The sequence below is a fragment of the Pecten maximus genome, chromosome 7 (assembly GCF_902652985.1).
Source record: "Pecten maximus chromosome 7, xPecMax1.1, whole genome shotgun sequence".
NCBI classification, from domain to species: domain Eukaryota; kingdom Metazoa; phylum Mollusca; class Bivalvia; order Pectinida; family Pectinidae; genus Pecten; species Pecten maximus.
In genome coordinates, this window is record NC_047021.1 from 23,406,940 (window position 1) to 23,425,508 (window position 18,569).

Genomic DNA, 18,569 nt, shown 5'->3' on the forward strand with positions numbered 1-18,569 from the left:
CATTCAGCCATAAATAATATATTTAAAGGACTGGTACTTTATATGTTATGAAAAAAATTGTTAAAATACCTGATATCGCAAATTATATGCTGTGTAAGTAAATACATTTGTATATAGAACCAATTCAGTGAGAGAAAAAAGAGTCGGACTTTGGATGTATTAGTTTGAATGTCCATGAGATATATCACCATTACCAGGTGCTGACTTCTGTTCTTGAATGAAAAACTAAAGTATACTTAATAATTAAGTTAGCTGGAGTATGATTCTGTCCAGTGACAGACTTCAACTGAGGAACTTAATGGAAAATCAAAACAACATATATGAAATGCTTATATTTTACCTACCATTGTAAACAGGTGTTCAGTAGGTGGTGATTATATGGAAAGTCGGAAATCTTAAGTAGGCTGGAAAGGTGGATGACTTCACTTTCCATGTAATCTTCGTCTTTTTGTATTGATTCAATATATCAGTGTAAATATTCTTCACTCAGTCATTTAATGATTAAGCACTTTCGTCAATATTGATGCAGATATAATTGTTGAACTGATTGGACCATTACATAGGCTGATCGACCCGATAATTACTGTAGAACACTAACAGGAGACCCAACAATCAATAGTGCTATCTAATGATGAACACTTTTATACTCTTTCTGTGTAATCACAAACCAGTTGCTGACCTGCATCAGGGGATGTGTTGGTTCGCTAACAAGAAATATTTTTGGTTATGGTTCATTTACCTAATCACTTTTACATTTACATTATACATTTATTTGTTCATTATTGTAGTGGCAGAATTTACTGGTCACAAAATCATGATACTTCTTAACTGAGATGTATTGCTTTGCCTTATTCAGATTGAGCAACATGACAGCATCACTGCGATGTCCGTTTCTGAGTCGTATACCAGTGAACCAGGTAAAAAAGGCAGCACCCCAGTTGATGTCGTATGCAGAGCGATGTCCCATTATGGCCCATGCCTTCCGATACATGAGTCTCCTTCCCAGAGAGACAGCTGAACCAGGTGAGTTACCTTCCCATACTCAAGGTTCCTCTCTCACTGCCACTGTCGGGTTCCACATCACAAAACCTCAGAATGCTTCCATTTTGACCGAGGAGTAGCATTATTTGGTTTGTGTTATACCACACAAAATTTGAGATTTGTATTTATTTAAGACATAGTTGTTAGTGTCTCCATTCATTATCTAATCTGTTGGTACACTGCTAATGGATATACTGTAGGATAGGTATCACATCCAGTGATCAGTCACCAAACCTGTTAACAGATATACTGTAGGATAGGTATCACATCCAGTGATCAGTCACCAAGTTAACGGATATACTTTAGGATAGGTATCACATCCAGTGATCAGTCACCAAACCTGTTAACAGACATACTGTAGGATAGGCATCACATCCAGTGATCAGTCACCAAGTTAACAGATATACTGTAGGATAGGTATCACATCCAGTGATCAGTCACCAAACCTGTTAACAGATATACTGTAGGATAGGTATCACATCCAGTGATCAGTCACCAAGTTAACAGATATACTGTAGGATAGGTATCACATCCAGTGATCAGTCACCAACCTGTTAACAGATATACTGTAGGATAGGTATCACATCCAGTGATCAGTCACCAAGTTAACAGATATACTGTAGGATAGGTATCACATCCAGTGATCAGTCACCAAACCTGTTAACAGATATACTGTAGGATAGGTATCACATCCAGTGATCAGTCACCAAGTTAACGGATATACTTTAGGATAGGTATCACATCCAGTGATCAGTCACCAAGTTAACGGATATACTTTAGGATAGGTATCACATCCAGTGATCAGTCACCAAGTTAACAGATATACTGTAGGATAGGTATCACATCCAGTGATCAGTCACCAAGTTAACAGATATACTGTAGGATAGGTATCACATCCAGTGATCAGTCACCAAACCTGTTAACAGATATACTGTAGGATAGGTATCACATCCAGTGATCAGTCACCAAGTTAACGGATATACTTTAGGATAGGTATCACATCCAGTGATCAGTCACCAAGTTAACAGATATACTGTAGGATAGGTATCACATCACGTGATCAGTCACCAAACCTGTTAACAGATATACTGTAGGATAGGTATCACATCCAGTGATCAGTCACCAAGTTAACAGATATACTGTAGGATAGGTATCACATCCAGTGATCAGTCACCAAGTTAACAGATATACTGTAGGATAGGTATCACATCCAGTGATCAGTCACCAAGTTCACAGATATACTGTAGGATAGGTATCACATCCAGTGATCAGTCACCAAGTTAACAGATATACTGTAGGATAGGTATCACATCCAGTGATCAGTCACCAAGTTAACGGATATACTGTAGGATAGGTATCACATCCAGTGATCAGTCACCAAGTTAACAGATATACTGTAGGATAGGTATCACATCCAGTGATCAGTCACCAAGTTAACAGATATACTGTAGGATAGGTATCACATCCAGTGATCAGTCACCAAGTTAACGGATATACTGTAGGATAGGTATCACATCCAGTGATCAGTCACCAAGTTAACAGATATACTGTAGGATAGGTATCACATCCAGTGATCAGTCACCAAGTTAACAGATATACTGTAGGATAGGTATCACATCCAGTGATCAGTCACCAAGTTAACAGATATACTGTAGGATAGGTATCACATCCAGTGATCAGTCACCAAACCTGTTAACAGATATACTGTAGGATAGGTATCACATCCAGTGATCAGTCACCAAACCTGTTAACAGATATACTGTAGGATAGGTATCACATCCAGTGATCAGTCACCAAGTTAACAGATATACTGTAGGATAGGTATCACATCCAGTGATCAGTCACCAAGTTAACGGATATACTGTAGGATAGGTATCATATCCAGTGATCAGTCACCAAGTTAACAGATATACTGTAGGATAGGTATCACATCCAGTGATCAGTCACCAAGTTAACAGATATACTGTAGGATAGGTATCACATCCAGTGATCAGTCACCAAGTTAACAGATATACTGTAGGATAGGTATCACATCACGTGATCAGTCACCAAACCTGTTAACAGATATACTGTAGGATAGGTATCACATCCAGTGATCAGTCACCAAGTTAACAGATATACTGTAGGATAGGTATCACATCCAGTGATCAGTTACCAAGTTAACGGATATACTGTAGGATAGGTATCATATCCAGTGATCAGTCACCAAACCTGTTAACAGATATACTGTAGGATAGGTATCACATCCAGTGATCAGTTACCAAGTTAACAGATATACTGTAGGATAGGTATCACATCCAGTGATCAGTCACCAAACCTGTTAACAGATATACTGTAGGATAGGTATCACATCCAGTGATCAGTCACCAAGTTAACAGATATACTGTAGGATAGGTATCACATCCAGTGATCAGTCACCAAACCTGTTAACAGATATACTGTAGGATAGGTATCACATCCAGTGATCAGTCACCAAGTTAACAGATATACTGTAGGATCGGTATCACATCCAGTGATCAGTCACCAAACCTGTTAACAGATATACTGTAGGATCGGTATCACATCCAGTGATCAGTCACCAAACCTGTTAACAGATATACTGTAGGATCGGTATCACATCCAGTGATCAGTCACCAATTTAACAGATATACTGTAGGATAGGTATCACATCCAGTGATCAGTCACCAAGTTAACAGATATACTGTAGGATAGGTATCACATCCAGTGATCAGTCACCAAGTTAACAGATATACTGTAGGATAGGTATCACATCCAGTGATCAGTCACCAAGTTAACAGATATACTGTAGGATAGGTATCACATCCAGTGATCAGTCACCAAACCTGTTAACAGATATACTGTAGGATAGGTATCACATCCAGTGATCAGTTACCAAGTTAACAGATATACTGTAGGATAGGTATCACATCCAGTGATCAGTTACCAAGTTAACAGATATACTGTAGGATAGGTATCACATCCAGTGATCAGTCACCAAGTTAACGGATATACTGTAGGATAGGTATCATATCCAGTGATCAGTCACCAAGTTAACAGATATACTGTAGGATAGGTATCACATCCAGTGATCAGTCACCAAGTTAACAGATATACTGTAGGATAGGTATCACATCCAGTGATCAGTCACCAAACCTGTTAACAGATATACTGTAGGATAGGTATCACATCCAGTGATCAGTCACCAAGTTAACAGATATACTGTAGGATAGGTATCACATCCAGTGATCAGTCACCAAGTTAACGGATATACTGTAGGATAGGTATCACATCCAGTGATCAGTCACCAAGTTAACAGATATACTGTAGGATAGGTATCACATCCAGTGATCAGTCACCAAACCTGTTAACAGATATACTGTAGGATAGGTATCACATCCAGTGATCAGTCACCAAGTTAACAGATATACTGTAGGATAGGTATCACATCCAGTGATCAGTCACCAAGTTAACAGATATACTGTAGGATAGGTATCACATCCAGTGATCAGTCACCAAGTTAACAGATATACTGTAGGATAGGTATCACATCCAGTGATCAGTCACCAAGTTAACAGATATACTGTAGGATAGGTATCACATCCAGTGATCAGTCACCAAACCTGTTAACAGATATACTGTAGGATAGGTATCACATCCAGTGATCAGTCACCAAGTTAACGGATATACTGTAGGATAGGTATCACATCCAGTGATCAGTTACCAAGTTAACAGATATACTGTAGGATAGGTATCACATCCAGTGATCAGTCACCAAACCTGTTAACAGATATACTGTAGAATAGGTATCACATCCAGTGATCAGTCACCAAGTTAACAGATATACTGTAGGATAGGTATCACATCCAGTGATCAGTCACCAAGTTAACAGATATACTGTAGGATAGGTATCACATCCAGTGATCAGTCACCAAGTTAACGGATATACTGTAGGATAGGTATCACATCCAGTGATCAGTCACCAAGCAGATATACTGTAGGATAGGTATCACATCACGTGATCAGTCACCAAACCTGTTAACAGATATACTGTAGGATAGGTATCACATCCAGTGATCAGTCACCAAACCTGTTAACAGATATACTGTAGGATAGGTATCACATCCAGTGATCAGTCACCAAGTTAACAGATATACTGTAGGATAGGTATCACATCCAGTGATCAGTCACCAAGTTAACAGATATACTGTAGGATAGGTATCACATCCAGTGATCAGTCACCAAACCTGTTAACAGATATACTGTAGGATAGGTATCACATCCAGTGATCAGTCACCAAACCTGTTAACGGATATACTGTAGGATAGGTATCACATCCAGTGATCAGTCACCAAACCTGTTAACAGATATACTGTAGGATAGGTATCACATCCAGTGATCAGTCACCAAGTTAACAGATATACTGTAGGATAGGTATCACATCCAGTGATCAGTCACCAAACCTGTTAACAGATATACTGTAGGATAGGTATCACATCCAGTGATCAGTCACCAAGTTAACAGATATACTGTAGGATCGGTATCACATCCAGTGATCAGTCACCAAACCTGTTAACAGATATACTGTAGGATCGGTATCACATCCAGTGATCAGTCACCAAACCTGTTAACAGATATACTGTAGGATCGGTATCACATCCAGTGATCAGTCACCAATTTAACAGATATACTGTAGGATAGGTATCACATCCAGTGATCAGTCACCAAGTTAACAGATATACTGTAGGATAGGTATCACATCCAGTGATCAGTCACCAAGTTAACAGATATACTGTAGGATAGGTATCACATCCAGTGATCAGTCACCAAGTTAACAGATATACTGTAGGATAGGTATCACATCCAGTGATCAGTCACCAAACCTGTTAACAGATATACTGTAGGATAGGTATCACATCCAGTGATCAGTTACCAAGTTAACAGATATACTGTAGGATAGGTATCACATCCAGTGATCAGTTACCAAGTTAACAGATATACTGTAGGATAGGTATCACATCCAGTGATCAGTCACCAAGTTAACGGATATACTGTAGGATAGGTATCATATCCAGTGATCAGTCACCAAGTTAACGGATATACTGTAGGATAGGTATCACATCCAGTGATCAGTCACCAAGTTAACAGATATACTGTAGGATAGGTATCACATCCAGTGATCAGTCACCAAACCTGTTAACAGATATACTGTAGGATAGGTATCACATCCAGTGATCAGTCACCAAGTTAACAGATATACTGTAGGATAGGTATCACATCCAGTGATCAGTCACCAAGTTAACGGATATACTGTAGGATAGGTATCATATCCAGTGATCAGTCACCAAGTTAACAGATATACTGTAGGATAGGTATCACATCCAGTGATCAGTCACCAAACCTGTTAACAGATATACTGTAGGATAGGTATCACATCCAGTGATCAGTCACCAAGTTAACAGATATACTGTAGGATAGGTATCACATCCAGTGATCAGTCACCAAGTTAACAGATATACTGTAGGATAGGTATCACATCCAGTGATCAGTCACCAAACCTGTTAACAGATATACTGTAGGATAGGTATCACATCCAGTGATCAGTCACCAAGTTAACGGATATACTGTAGGATAGGTATCACATCCAGTGATCAGTTACCAAGTTAACAGATATACTGTAGGATAGGTATCACATCCAGTGATCAGTCACCAAACCTGTTAACAGATATACTGTAGAATAGGTATCACATCCAGTGATCAGTCACCAAGTTAACAGATATACTGTAGGATAGGTATCACATCCAGTGATCAGTCACCAAGTTAACAGATATACTGTAGGATAGGTATCACATCCAGTGATCAGTCACCAAGTTAACGGATATACTGTAGGATAGGTATCACATCCAGTGATCAGTCACCAAGCAGATATACTGTAGGATAGGTATCACATCACGTGATCAGTCACCAAACCTGTTAACAGATATACTGTAGGATAGGTATCACATCCAGTGATCAGTCACCAAACCTGTTAACAGATATACTGTAGGATAGGTATCACATCCAGTGATCAGTCACCAAGTTAACAGATATACTGTAGGATAGGTATCACATCCAGTGATCAGTCACCAAGTTAACAGATATACTGTAGGATAGGTATCACATCCAGTGATCAGTCACCAAACCTGTTAACAGATATACTGTAGGATAGGTATCACATCCAGTGATCAGTCACCAAACCTGTTAACGGATATACTGTAGGATAGGTATCACATCCAGTGATCAGTCACCAAACCTGTTAACAGATATACTGTAGGATAGGTATCACATCCAGTGATCAGTCACCAAGTTAACAGATATACTGTAGGATAGGTATCACATCCAGTGATCAGTCACCAAGTTAACAGATATACTGTAGGATAGGTATCACATCCAGTGATCAGTCACCAAGTTAACGGATATACTTTAGGATAGGTATCACATCCAGTGATCAGTTGCCAAACCTAAGGATGTTGATTGTCCATCGGTTGTTAAATTTTATGCTTCTAATTTATTCTGTCGGACAAGTACCCAGTACCATAGTTTCTTGGTATTTGCTATAATGGCAGTGTTTTTTCTGTCTATAGTTACAGTATATATAAAATGCCTATTTTCAATTACATGTTATTATTTTTCCTGATGAATTTATCAAAATTCCTGAAATCTTAGATCTGGTAATTTCTAGTATAAACATGATATGCACCAACCTTTTTTTACCGATGTTCCCCTGAATAACACTTTTTTGCTTCTCAAAAAAAAAAAAACCTCCAAATTTCAACAAGGTGACAATATCTCCAAATGGCCAGGAAATACAGTGAATGGTAAAAGCTGTCCTCCAGTGTTGTCTGGTCCTGTATTACCTCATGTGTTCTGTTACAGAGGCCAATCCAGCCAGCAGGTGTCCATTTATGGCTAAAAACAACTTGATCATCGAGGGCAACATCTCCACAATTCTGCAAAAAGGTAATATTTTGTTTCTCTGTGAATTCAGTCAGTTTCCTTTAGTTAGCAGAGAAAAAAATCACTAGAAGAACAGTACTTTGTTGTAATTTTTGTTAATGTGAAACTGATCAAAAATCTGGTTAAACATGTACTTCTCCTGATACTTCTACATGTATACTGTAAAAAGGGGGACTTCTACATGTATACTGTAAAAAGGAGGAATATAGATATACATGTACTTATAATGTATACATTTCTTTTGACACCCGTCAAATTTCAAGACACAAATAAATTGCTCTGATTGTTTACTCTGATCTCAACATTTACCAGTATCTGTTTAATTCCTCTGAGATGTTTGTTGTTTTACATAATTGAACACCAAAATCTTTTTTGCACCTCACAGGTGTGTTTCTATTTTTTGGATGGAAAAGATAATTCTGTCTTTATTCATTCAACACTAACATTTGCTATGATTGTGTCAGCAGTAAGTACTAAGGAGATCAACAAAAGGTATTAAAGCAGGATTTTCTAAGACTTGAAGCCAGATCTGAAGTGTTGCGCTGCCTAAGTTTTATATTGTAGTGTGAAATGATATAAAGTAGACTTGCATATACTGTAAGTTGTTGGAAATCTATGGAGAAATTTCTGTGTTGTTGTTATAGATTTCTTGCATGATAAAGATTCTGTTGACGACGTGATCGACTCCACAAAGGAAGAAGTGATGTCGGAGGCAGACAATATCACTGACTTGCCTTCATCCAATCAGAGTCTTTTTGAGAAGGAAGGAATTAAAGAAACAAGGCCAGTTTATTTGGAGAGAAATATATGTAGTCCAGCCAAAACAGGTTCCAACCCTCCAAGTTATCCATCTGGCCTGCATGTAGAGAGAGCCTTACAGGAAATGAAGCGCTCCTTGAATAGAACTCAAGGTCAGTATTAGCATGACAAAAATTCATTTTAGAGTAAACTGGACAGGATCTCACTACAGATTACAATTAACACTTGGATTTCCTAATAAGGTTTTTTGTGTGGATCAATATTGACAAATCATCATAGGCAACTTTGGCGACATGAACAGGTTTACTCAAACAGACGTAATCAATGTAAAACCTGCAGAGAGTTGCTGCTCTTCTTTTTCATTTGTTTGAAACGTATCATTTATCTACTATCATTGTTATGAAATTTCTTTGCACGATGTAGGTGACTTGTAAGCTTGGATAACTTGTATGCTATATAAAAATGAAAGGCAGCTGTCCTACATATCTCTGTTTGATATAGTTCTTATCGCTTTGGATCAATTCAGCAACTGCAGAACCTGAAGATATTAGCTGATCATATCTTTTTCAGTGTTATGGTTTTACGCTCCAGTGTCGGTCTTACTATAATGCACATGTTCTGGTTTAAAATAAGCAATGTATACGCAACTTTTTCTGATGCAGGAGAGGACCCAATAGAGTCCATTCCTTTGTTCAACTATGAAAGTTTCTTTGAGGAAGAAATCCAGAAGAAAAAGAGGGACCATTCATATCGTATCTTCAAAAATGTGATGAGGAAAGGAAGGAAGTTTCCATACGCAGAAGAACACTCAGGGAAAAAGAAGGACATTACTGTTTGGTGTAGTAATGACTATCTTGGCATGAGCTGGCATCCAAAGGTCACAAAGGCTGTTGAGTAAGTGATAAGTCAATAAGGATATAGTGCATTGGCATGAGCTGACCTCTCAAAGTCACAAATGCAGTTCATTAGGACAGAAGATGCACTACCTTGGTATGAGCTGCATCTCAATGTCAGACAGGCTGTTGAGTGTTTAGGGTACAGCACCTTGTCATTCACTTATAGCAATGACTCTCAGCAGTGGTTACACTGGGATGTTCTGTAGTTGTCCTGGGATATGGGGAGGGCGTTGTTCAGTACAAATCTGAATCTGTTTCATGTTGTGCTTAATGTAGTCAGGCTGTATAGCAATCATATTGATTTATTGTAGACATGCTGTCAATCAGTATGGTGCTGGGGCTGGTGGGACAAGGAACATCTCTGGAAATTCTCCTCTGCATGAAGAACTTGAAGTAGAGCTGGCCTCTCTCCACCGAAAGGAAGCTGCACTTGTCTTTACATCCTGTTATGTGGCTAATGACTCGACCTTGTACACTCTAGGGAAAACTCTACCAGGTAAGGCCTAGTGTGTCAGTATACTGTGCACTCAGGGAAAACTCTACCAGGTAAGGCCTAGTGTGTCGGTATACTGTGCACTCAGGGAAAACTCTACCAGGTAAGGCCTATAGTGTGTCGGTATACTGTGCACTCAGGGAAAAGAGTATACACAATATACCTTTTCTTCAAAAATTATACTGATCAGGTTTACACAATCAACAAGAAAAAAAAATATTGGAGGATGAATCTGAAGTTAATTTATGTTTGGTTGTGTTGATTTTCTCTACACATCCACTGAAACTGGATATTTCACTTGCAGGTGTCCATATATTCTCTGATGCTGGGAACCATGCCTCCATGATTCAGGGTATAAGGAATAGTGGAGCACCCAAACATATTTTCCGTCACAATGATCCAGAGCACCTGGAGTATCTCCTCAAACAAGTGGATATATGTGTGCCCAAGTTAGTTGCCTTTGAAACTGTACATTCCATGGATGGTAAGTATTTTAAGTTTGTGATTATACACTGTATATAGACTTGTTTGTACTTGTTTGGTCATACCATTCAAAACATTCTGTTGGATTTAACTTATATTTGCAAGCATCTATCTACAAGCTTTTACAATATCAATAATTTATTAACCTGGGATTTTATTTTGACTTATAACTAAGGTACATACGTTGGTGCTTTTGAGCCCAAATTATGGTTGCAGCTAGGGTCTGTTTTGTACTTATCTTTTTGATAAAAACACCTTTGGCATGATATATAATCTCCTTTCTACAGGTGCTGTGTGTCCCCTGTCTGAGCTTTGTGATGTGGCCCACAAGTATGGAGCTATAACATTTGTAGATGAGGTGCATGCTGTCGGTTTGTATGGACCTCATGGTGCTGGAGTGGCTGAGCGAGACGGCTGTATGGACAAGCTGGATATAGTCTCTGGTACACTAGGTACATATGTCCTGTAACATATAGAGTATTCCTAGGGACGTTTATGTCAAAGGAAAAGTTTGCCCAGATAAAAGTTGCTTTGAAGTGAGGTGACAAGTAACATAATTATATCTAGGAAATCTGTCCTAGACTGGACACTTTGGTGAATAATTTTACTGGTATTTAGTGTATCTTATTCGTCAGTCATATTTAGATTAATACAGAATTTGACTTTTATTTTGTAAACAGGATAAGCCTTTAGAAATGTTGTGATTCTTAAGTATGTCTTAGATTATGTCCATACCACAGGATTTATATGTTGTATTTTGTACACAGGAAAAGCCTTCGGGAATGTTGGGGGATATATCGCTGCATCTTCCAATACAATAGACATGATACGGAGTTATGCCTCAGGGTTCATTTTCACCACCTCACTGCCCCCCACCACCCTGGCTGGAAGCCTGGCATCAGTCAAGGTAATGTCAGTGGATCATGTTTCCAGTCTTTAAGTGCTGTAGGCAGGATAATCTATATTGTAAAGGGACTCTAAAGATATCACAACAGTTCAGCTACATGATCAATTTCTGTACTTATCCTACTTGATAATTACATTTTGGTAATTTGATAGTTTAGCTACATGATAAAAAAACTTCATGTTGATGTTATTTTTACTTTGCAACATGTGTTGAAATTAGAAAAAAAATGTGTAAACATTATGCAGTTTTTGAACTGCAAAATAATAACATAAAAAAAATCAGATAATATATATAGGAGAAAAATAGGATATAAAGAGGCCTGTATTAGCTTTCAAAAGTGCACATGTTGTTCCTACGATGTTCAGGAAGAATTAGAACAAATGAAATGTAACCTGTTAAACATAGCTCTGATATATTTCTGTTTAAATGTTTATATTAAGTTGTGTTGCTTCAATATTTCAGATTCTCCGAAGTGATGAAGGGAGACAACTGAGACATGTCCATCAACAAAAAGTGCAATATCTACGAGAGAAACTGAAGGAAAAGGGCATTCCAGCTTTACATTGCCCCAGTCACATAATACCTGTCCATGTATGTAAAACAAGCTGCTTAAAACCACCTTACCTGCCAGGAATTTTAATATGAGCTTCTTTATTCTGGGCAATAAATCAAATTTATAAATCCGTTTTTTCGTATCATTTGAATTATAGTATTATATTACAAATAAAACAAATTTATTGTAATTGTTTTTTCTACTAGACTACTACTAATTCATCCAGGGTTTGTAGAGCTCATCAATATTTTTCTATACTGTCACAGTTTGTAGGTAAATGACCTTTTTGAGTTTTATTTGGTATCTACAATACTCTTGAGTTTTATTTGGTATCTACAATACTTTTCAGTTTTATTTGGTATCTACAATACTTTTGAGTTTTATTTGGTATCTACAATACTTTTGAGTTTTATTTGGTATCTACAATACTTTTGAGTTTTATTTGGTATCTACAATACTTTTGATGTGCCTTACAGGTTGGAGATGCTGCCTTGTGTACAAAGCTGTCCAATGATCTCCTAAACATACACAACATCTATGTCCAGGCCATCAACTTCCCTACTGTAGAACGGGGTATGGAACGCCTCCGTATCGCTCCTACTCCCCACCATACACAGGAAATGCTCGACAACCTGGTCGACTCACTTGTCCAGGTGTGGGAGGATAATGGCCTTGACCTCTTCACTCAAGCATGTCCTGATGAATGCGAGTTCTGTCGCAAACCCCTGAAGTTTGAAGCATTGTCTGCACGCGAGAAGATCTGTAACAGATCCAACTGTACCTATGCCTCCCTGCAGGTGTCTCTGGCCTGTGCATAAGACTTAACACAAATTTGGATGTAGAAGAAATTTCTCTTTCTTTATAATTTTTCTGCTGAATAAATCATCAGATGAATATTAATGTAACAGCAGGGTCATAGATTATCAAATGATTTTAATGAACAGGAACACACATCGGGTCATAAGCTTTTAATCACTGGACTAATACTGCTGGTTACTAGGGCTACCTCCGACATCACTCACAATTTTACTATTAATCTGATTTGCTTGATTGGTGCTAGACTGGCAATATGCTAAGTTTTATCACTCTCTTTTGTGTATATACTGAATATATGTTTAACAACTGTATATTCTTGATTTGCAATCATATATTCTAGCAAAATAATGCAAAATGAAAATGTTGATTAAATAGAAGTGATTAATTGTAACTCTTAATCATATCTTATCTCCAAATTAGCCAATCTTAGTCTATCATAGACTTCAGGACCTTAGCCAATCTTAGTCTATCATAGACTTCAGGACCTTAGCCAATCTTAGTCTATCATAGACTTCAGGACCTTAGCCAATCTTAGTCTATCATAGACTTCAGGACCTTAGCCAATCTTAGTCTAACATAGACTTCAGGACCTTAGTCCATCATAGACATTGATGTCAGTCCAAGATAAGATGAATCCAAACTTGTGATAGGTGTACACATTATTTTTTACTAGGTGTTTATTTTACATGTGATATTTCAGATTTCTATTTTTAAAAGAGCTGTATTATTTTGTATTAGTTTTCAGTGGTTTGTTGTTTTACTTGAATCAATCCATTTTAATGAACAATATTCTTTTCCTATATTCAAGAGAACTAGAGCTTCGCTTTGAACCTTATCATGAATGTTTAGGAATATCAGCTACAGACAAACCCATCCATGACTTAGCCTTGCTGTTACATAAAATGTCAAAGGACACGGTAGTGTCGAGTGGCTGCCATCATGCTATGAATATAAAGCTTCAGTATGTGGTATATGGTATATGTTATAATGCTTCCTGCTTTTTTTGTGGTATTTTACTTTAACCAATTATCTATTACAAGCTTGCAATTATGGAAGTAATGAAGAAGTGCATCAAGTGTATAAAGAAAAACGTGTTCATGTATACTTCTTTATGCTTTATAAGTCAGATTTATTTTAAAACTCACTTAAACAGATTATCTGCTTTGATGCTTATAGTTATGACATGTCTTTTGTAAAAATTTGATATGCTAATATCCTTGAAATATATAGATAGCATGCTGTTACAATTCTATGAAATATCCATAACAAGTTTATAGGAGATGATATATTTATAGCATGCTGATACAATCTATAAACCAGTTTATAGGAGATGATATATTTATAGCATGCTGACACAATCTATAAACAAGTTTATAGGAGATGATATATTTATAGCATGCTGATACAAGTCTATATACATGTTACGATCTGAAGAATTATATCTGACTATCGGAGAACTTGTAAGCATATGTATACCTGTTAAAGTGTTAGGGATGTTACTTGTTACCCGGTAATAGATGTTAGTGTTAAAACTGTAGTCAATATTTTAAACAGAAGTGATGTTATTCATATTTTACAGTTGCATGGCTATGGGAATGGTATCATTTTATTTCATTGTCTTCTTTTCCGGTAGGTTATGTGTATCATATTGTGTTTTTGAAGTAGTCGTTAAGGTGCTTGTCAAATCATGCAAGGTTCCAGCCTGCAACATGACCTTCATTAGATGTTGATCTGAATGCTTGCCAACATATGTTTGATCTCAGTAAATCAAGATCGACATACTGTGAGAGTTTAATGTCCCCAATATAATTGATAATTGGAAACTTTAAGAAATGGGTGACAGTAAAGCAATGCGAGATAAGATGCCACCACTAGGAGTAGAACTGTGTCGTTGTTTCTGTAGATAAGTTCTGTAGATAAGATCACTGCCTTCACTAGGACTTGATGGTACTGTGTCGCTGTTGGCCTAAGTAAGACGGCTGTGTTGCTGTCGGCCTAAATAAGATGGCTGTGTTGCTGTCGGCCTAAATAAGACGGCCGTGTCGCTGTCGGCCTAATAAAGATGGCTGTGTTGCTGTCTGCCTAATTAAGATGGCTGCCTTCACTAGGACTTGATGGTACTGTGTCGCTGTCGGCCTAAATAAGATGGCTGTGTCGCTGTCGGCCTAAATAAGATGGCTGTGTTGCTGTCTGCCTAATTAAGATGGCTGCCTTCACTAGGACTAAATGGCACTGTATTTCCTCTAACCTAGATAAGTTCTCTGCCATCACTAACTATGGTTACCCAGTACTTTATATAATAATAGTAGTTATAAGATAAAAGTATATATAGTACAACATTTCATTATTGAGGAGTTGTAAATCTTCCTAATTCATGTTAATCATATAGTAAATATACTTATTTCCAGCAAATAGTTGTTTATTTGTTATGTTAATAATGCTTAATTGATGGCATGGTTTGTTTGCCAAGACAGCTGTTTTGTTAATGAAACCACATTAATTCATCCTTATGTTTGTCAAAATTTTGTCAAAAATTTCAATGAAAATGAAAAGTTTTAGAAATATAAAGATGAAAAAAACAATCTATTCCACAGCATTTTGTTTCTTCATTAGTAAGACAAATCTAAATTAAAGAAATACTTTAAAATGATTTCAAGATTAAATGAAAGAACGGTTATCAATTTTGGTCTGTTTGTCTTGGTCATTTTGTTCCTTAATAATTCCATCTAGCCATATCCAGCTATAAGTCCCTGCATATAATAAACACACCCATATGTATTCTGTTCAGTAGTATTACCAACAAAAGGTTTATCATTGTCCTGTAATAACCCTGAATCTTAGTCGGAAGTTTTGTCTTGACCTTCTGGGTAATACAAGTACAATGTACATATATGTATACATATATTAAAGATCCAGTAATTAACATTTTAAAGGTGCCTATAACATATCTAATTAATCAGTTTTAATTTAAATTTGATCTGGGGTGCATTGTGTTATTTACTCACACATACAACATTCAGGAAAATGATGCAATACAATATTCACAAAGAAAAAATATCAATATTTATCCAAATTTATTTTGTCAGAAATAAAATGACCAAGATGAAATATATTTGTTGTTGTTTGTCGATTGCTACAATGCTGAACACAATCTAACAAGAATTGAGCAAGTTAGGCACCGATGAATGGTATGCACTCTTGACTAGAGTACTGGAGGGATCTTCCTCAAACTCAATATGAAGGTTCCCCTTTGTCCCTAGTTGTGCCATATATGGATTTTGATTTTTGATCAGAAAAACATAAATGGCCAACAGACGGCCATCTTGGATTTTGAAAATTGAAGTTTGTTATCGCTATTTCTTGACAAGTACTGGAGGGATATTCCTCAAACTTCATGTGTAGGTTCCCTTTGGTCCCTAGTTGTGCCATTTGGATTTGGATTTTTGATCAGAAAAACAAAAAGATCAGTCTGACATAGAGCCAATATAGGTAATTCAATGGAAGGCTCCAAGATCCCTCTGGGATCTCTTGTTAGTCTTGAAGTTCCGGTGAGGTTATGTTGTGGTGCGACATCAGTCGTCTCTCTGTCAACTTTTTAATAAATCTTTTTTTTTGATAAATCGCTACCTGTCCTGAACGCCTGAATGGATTTTGATGATATTTGGTCTGGAGCATTATTGGGCAAAGGGGATCAAATGTTGTATAAATGGAGGGTGTGGCTCCCCTTTGGTTGGAGGGGTGGGGCCCAATAGGGGAAATTGAGGTAAATCCTTTAAACGGCTACTAGTCCTGAATGCCTGAATGGATTTTGATGAAATTCAGTCTGGAGCACCATTGGGCAAATTTGATCTAATATTGTGTAAATGGAGTCGGGACTTAGTTTCTAGGTTTTATCTTTGACACAGTTGAGATCTGTTCCCCATAACCATATATAGCATTGTTTGACATCAACAAATAAAGCTATTAACAAATTGAACATGAACATAATTCGACTTTTGGTCAAATCCAACCAGACAAGCGATACAGGACCTCTTGTTTGCGAATTAGGATTTTAACCTGGGGGATTATTACCTTTATTACCTTTGTCTTCGACACCGATATTAGCTATTCGTAATGATATGGCACTTCTTCATGATCATTCCTATGTACAGTTTGCACAGAGTTTAAAAAACTTTGATAAAATTTGAAGGAAACAGTACACCAATGGCTGTTTAAACAAAGACTTGGAACAATTTAGAGTGTGTGCTAAAACCACGTGAACGGGGAGGGCGTTCTAATGGTAAATTACCCTCCTGGCAAAATTTCCCTGTGTAATGGAGGTCCTACTCTGTTTCTTGAACAATTTGCAAGAGTTATCTCTAGTTCTATTTGAAACTACAGATGTAAATAGCATATCCTTGTCTAGAATATCTATGTTGTTCATAATTTTATAAGTTAATCTTCTGTATTCAAGTGTTGGAATGCCTTATCCCGAAACTTCATACACTTACAACCATGATCTCTTGTATGAATTTGCATTTAAATATTCTGGGATCCAATTTGGGGTCACTCTTACTATTAATAGATTTTTGACCTTCTCGATCTACCAATTATCAGATATACTAGCTTTTTTACATCTTGTGACATTTATCAGATGCATTTTGATCAATGTTGAATTGCGAGGGGATCCATATCGTATGACAAAGCTCGAAAAAACTTATGGATATACTACTTTGAACCCAAATGGCAAAAAGCAAGGTAGGCCTGTTCGATAAATTATTGTTAAATGTATAATGAGGGTGAAGAAAGGTTTGTTTGTCATTATTTTACAATTCCAATGAGCTAGTAGTGCTGACACCATGCAAGGAAGAGGAACTTATCCATGATCATTTTCATAGACTTGAGTGCTTAAAATGTCACGAAAGTCTGCATGAAATATATGCAAGTAAAGGACTGAATGGCATACAGCTCAAAGATATTTGTCACAATGCATCATCCATCTTAGCCAAGGCTTCTGATTACATTTCGCTCCACGAAGTGAAACATAATCAGATGCCTTAAATTGGCTAGCGCAGATATGCATCATCTTGCAAAAGTAATATTGTACAGATTGATCACCAGACTCAGGTCTGTGTGATTTTGATGCAAACTTTTCCCCACAGAGCATTAAGAAATGAACTAGGTGATGAATTATTCCAATGAGTTGTCTCGAGTTAATCAAAGGGACACTACCACACACGTTCAATAATATTGGAACGTCTCCTAAGTACACCAAAGGGTCAACACTTCCAAAGACTCAGCAAAATCCAGTGTGTTGCTGGTACACCCAAGGGACATTTCCATATAATATCAGCAATATTCCAGTGTCTCGCCAGTACACCAAGAAATATTTCCACTCAATCGCAATATTTGTATATCTCACCAATACATCAAAGGAACACTTCCACGAGGTCAGCAATAGTCCAGTGTCTCACCAGTACATCTTTGGGACACTACCACACATTCAGCAATAGTCCTGTGCTTTACCAGTATACCAAAGGGACACTACCACACATTCCGCAAGAGTCCAGTACTTTACCAGTATACCAAAGGGACACTACCACACATTCAGCAATAGTCCAGTGCTTTACCAGTATACCAAAGGGACAC

At 37.3% G+C, this 18,569-nt stretch overlaps 1 protein-coding gene across 4 annotated transcripts in view; it reads left to right on the forward strand.

Moving 5' to 3' along the window:
* LOC117330291 (5-aminolevulinate synthase, erythroid-specific, mitochondrial-like) overlaps positions 1–16,049 on the forward strand; it is a 45,381-nt gene extending 29,332 nt beyond the window's left edge. For all 4 annotated transcript variants that reach the window (XM_033888469.1, XM_033888472.1, XM_033888470.1 and 1 more), the window contains exons 4-13: positions 857–1,023; positions 7,954–8,037; positions 8,679–8,945; positions 9,456–9,687; positions 10,001–10,185; positions 10,487–10,666; positions 10,953–11,117; positions 11,433–11,572; positions 12,035–12,163; positions 12,602–16,049. In XM_033888469.1, coding sequence (XP_033744360.1) covers positions 867–1,023; positions 7,954–8,037; positions 8,679–8,945; positions 9,456–9,687; positions 10,001–10,185; positions 10,487–10,666; positions 10,953–11,117; positions 11,433–11,572; positions 12,035–12,163; positions 12,602–12,943 — 1,881 coding nt within the window. In that variant the 5' untranslated portion in view covers positions 857–866 and the 3' untranslated portion in view covers positions 12,944–16,049. The remainder of the gene's footprint in view (positions 1–856; positions 1,024–7,953; positions 8,038–8,678; positions 8,946–9,455; positions 9,688–10,000; positions 10,186–10,486; positions 10,667–10,952; positions 11,118–11,432; positions 11,573–12,034; positions 12,164–12,601) is intronic.
* Positions 16,050–18,569: the final 2,520 nt, after the last annotated feature.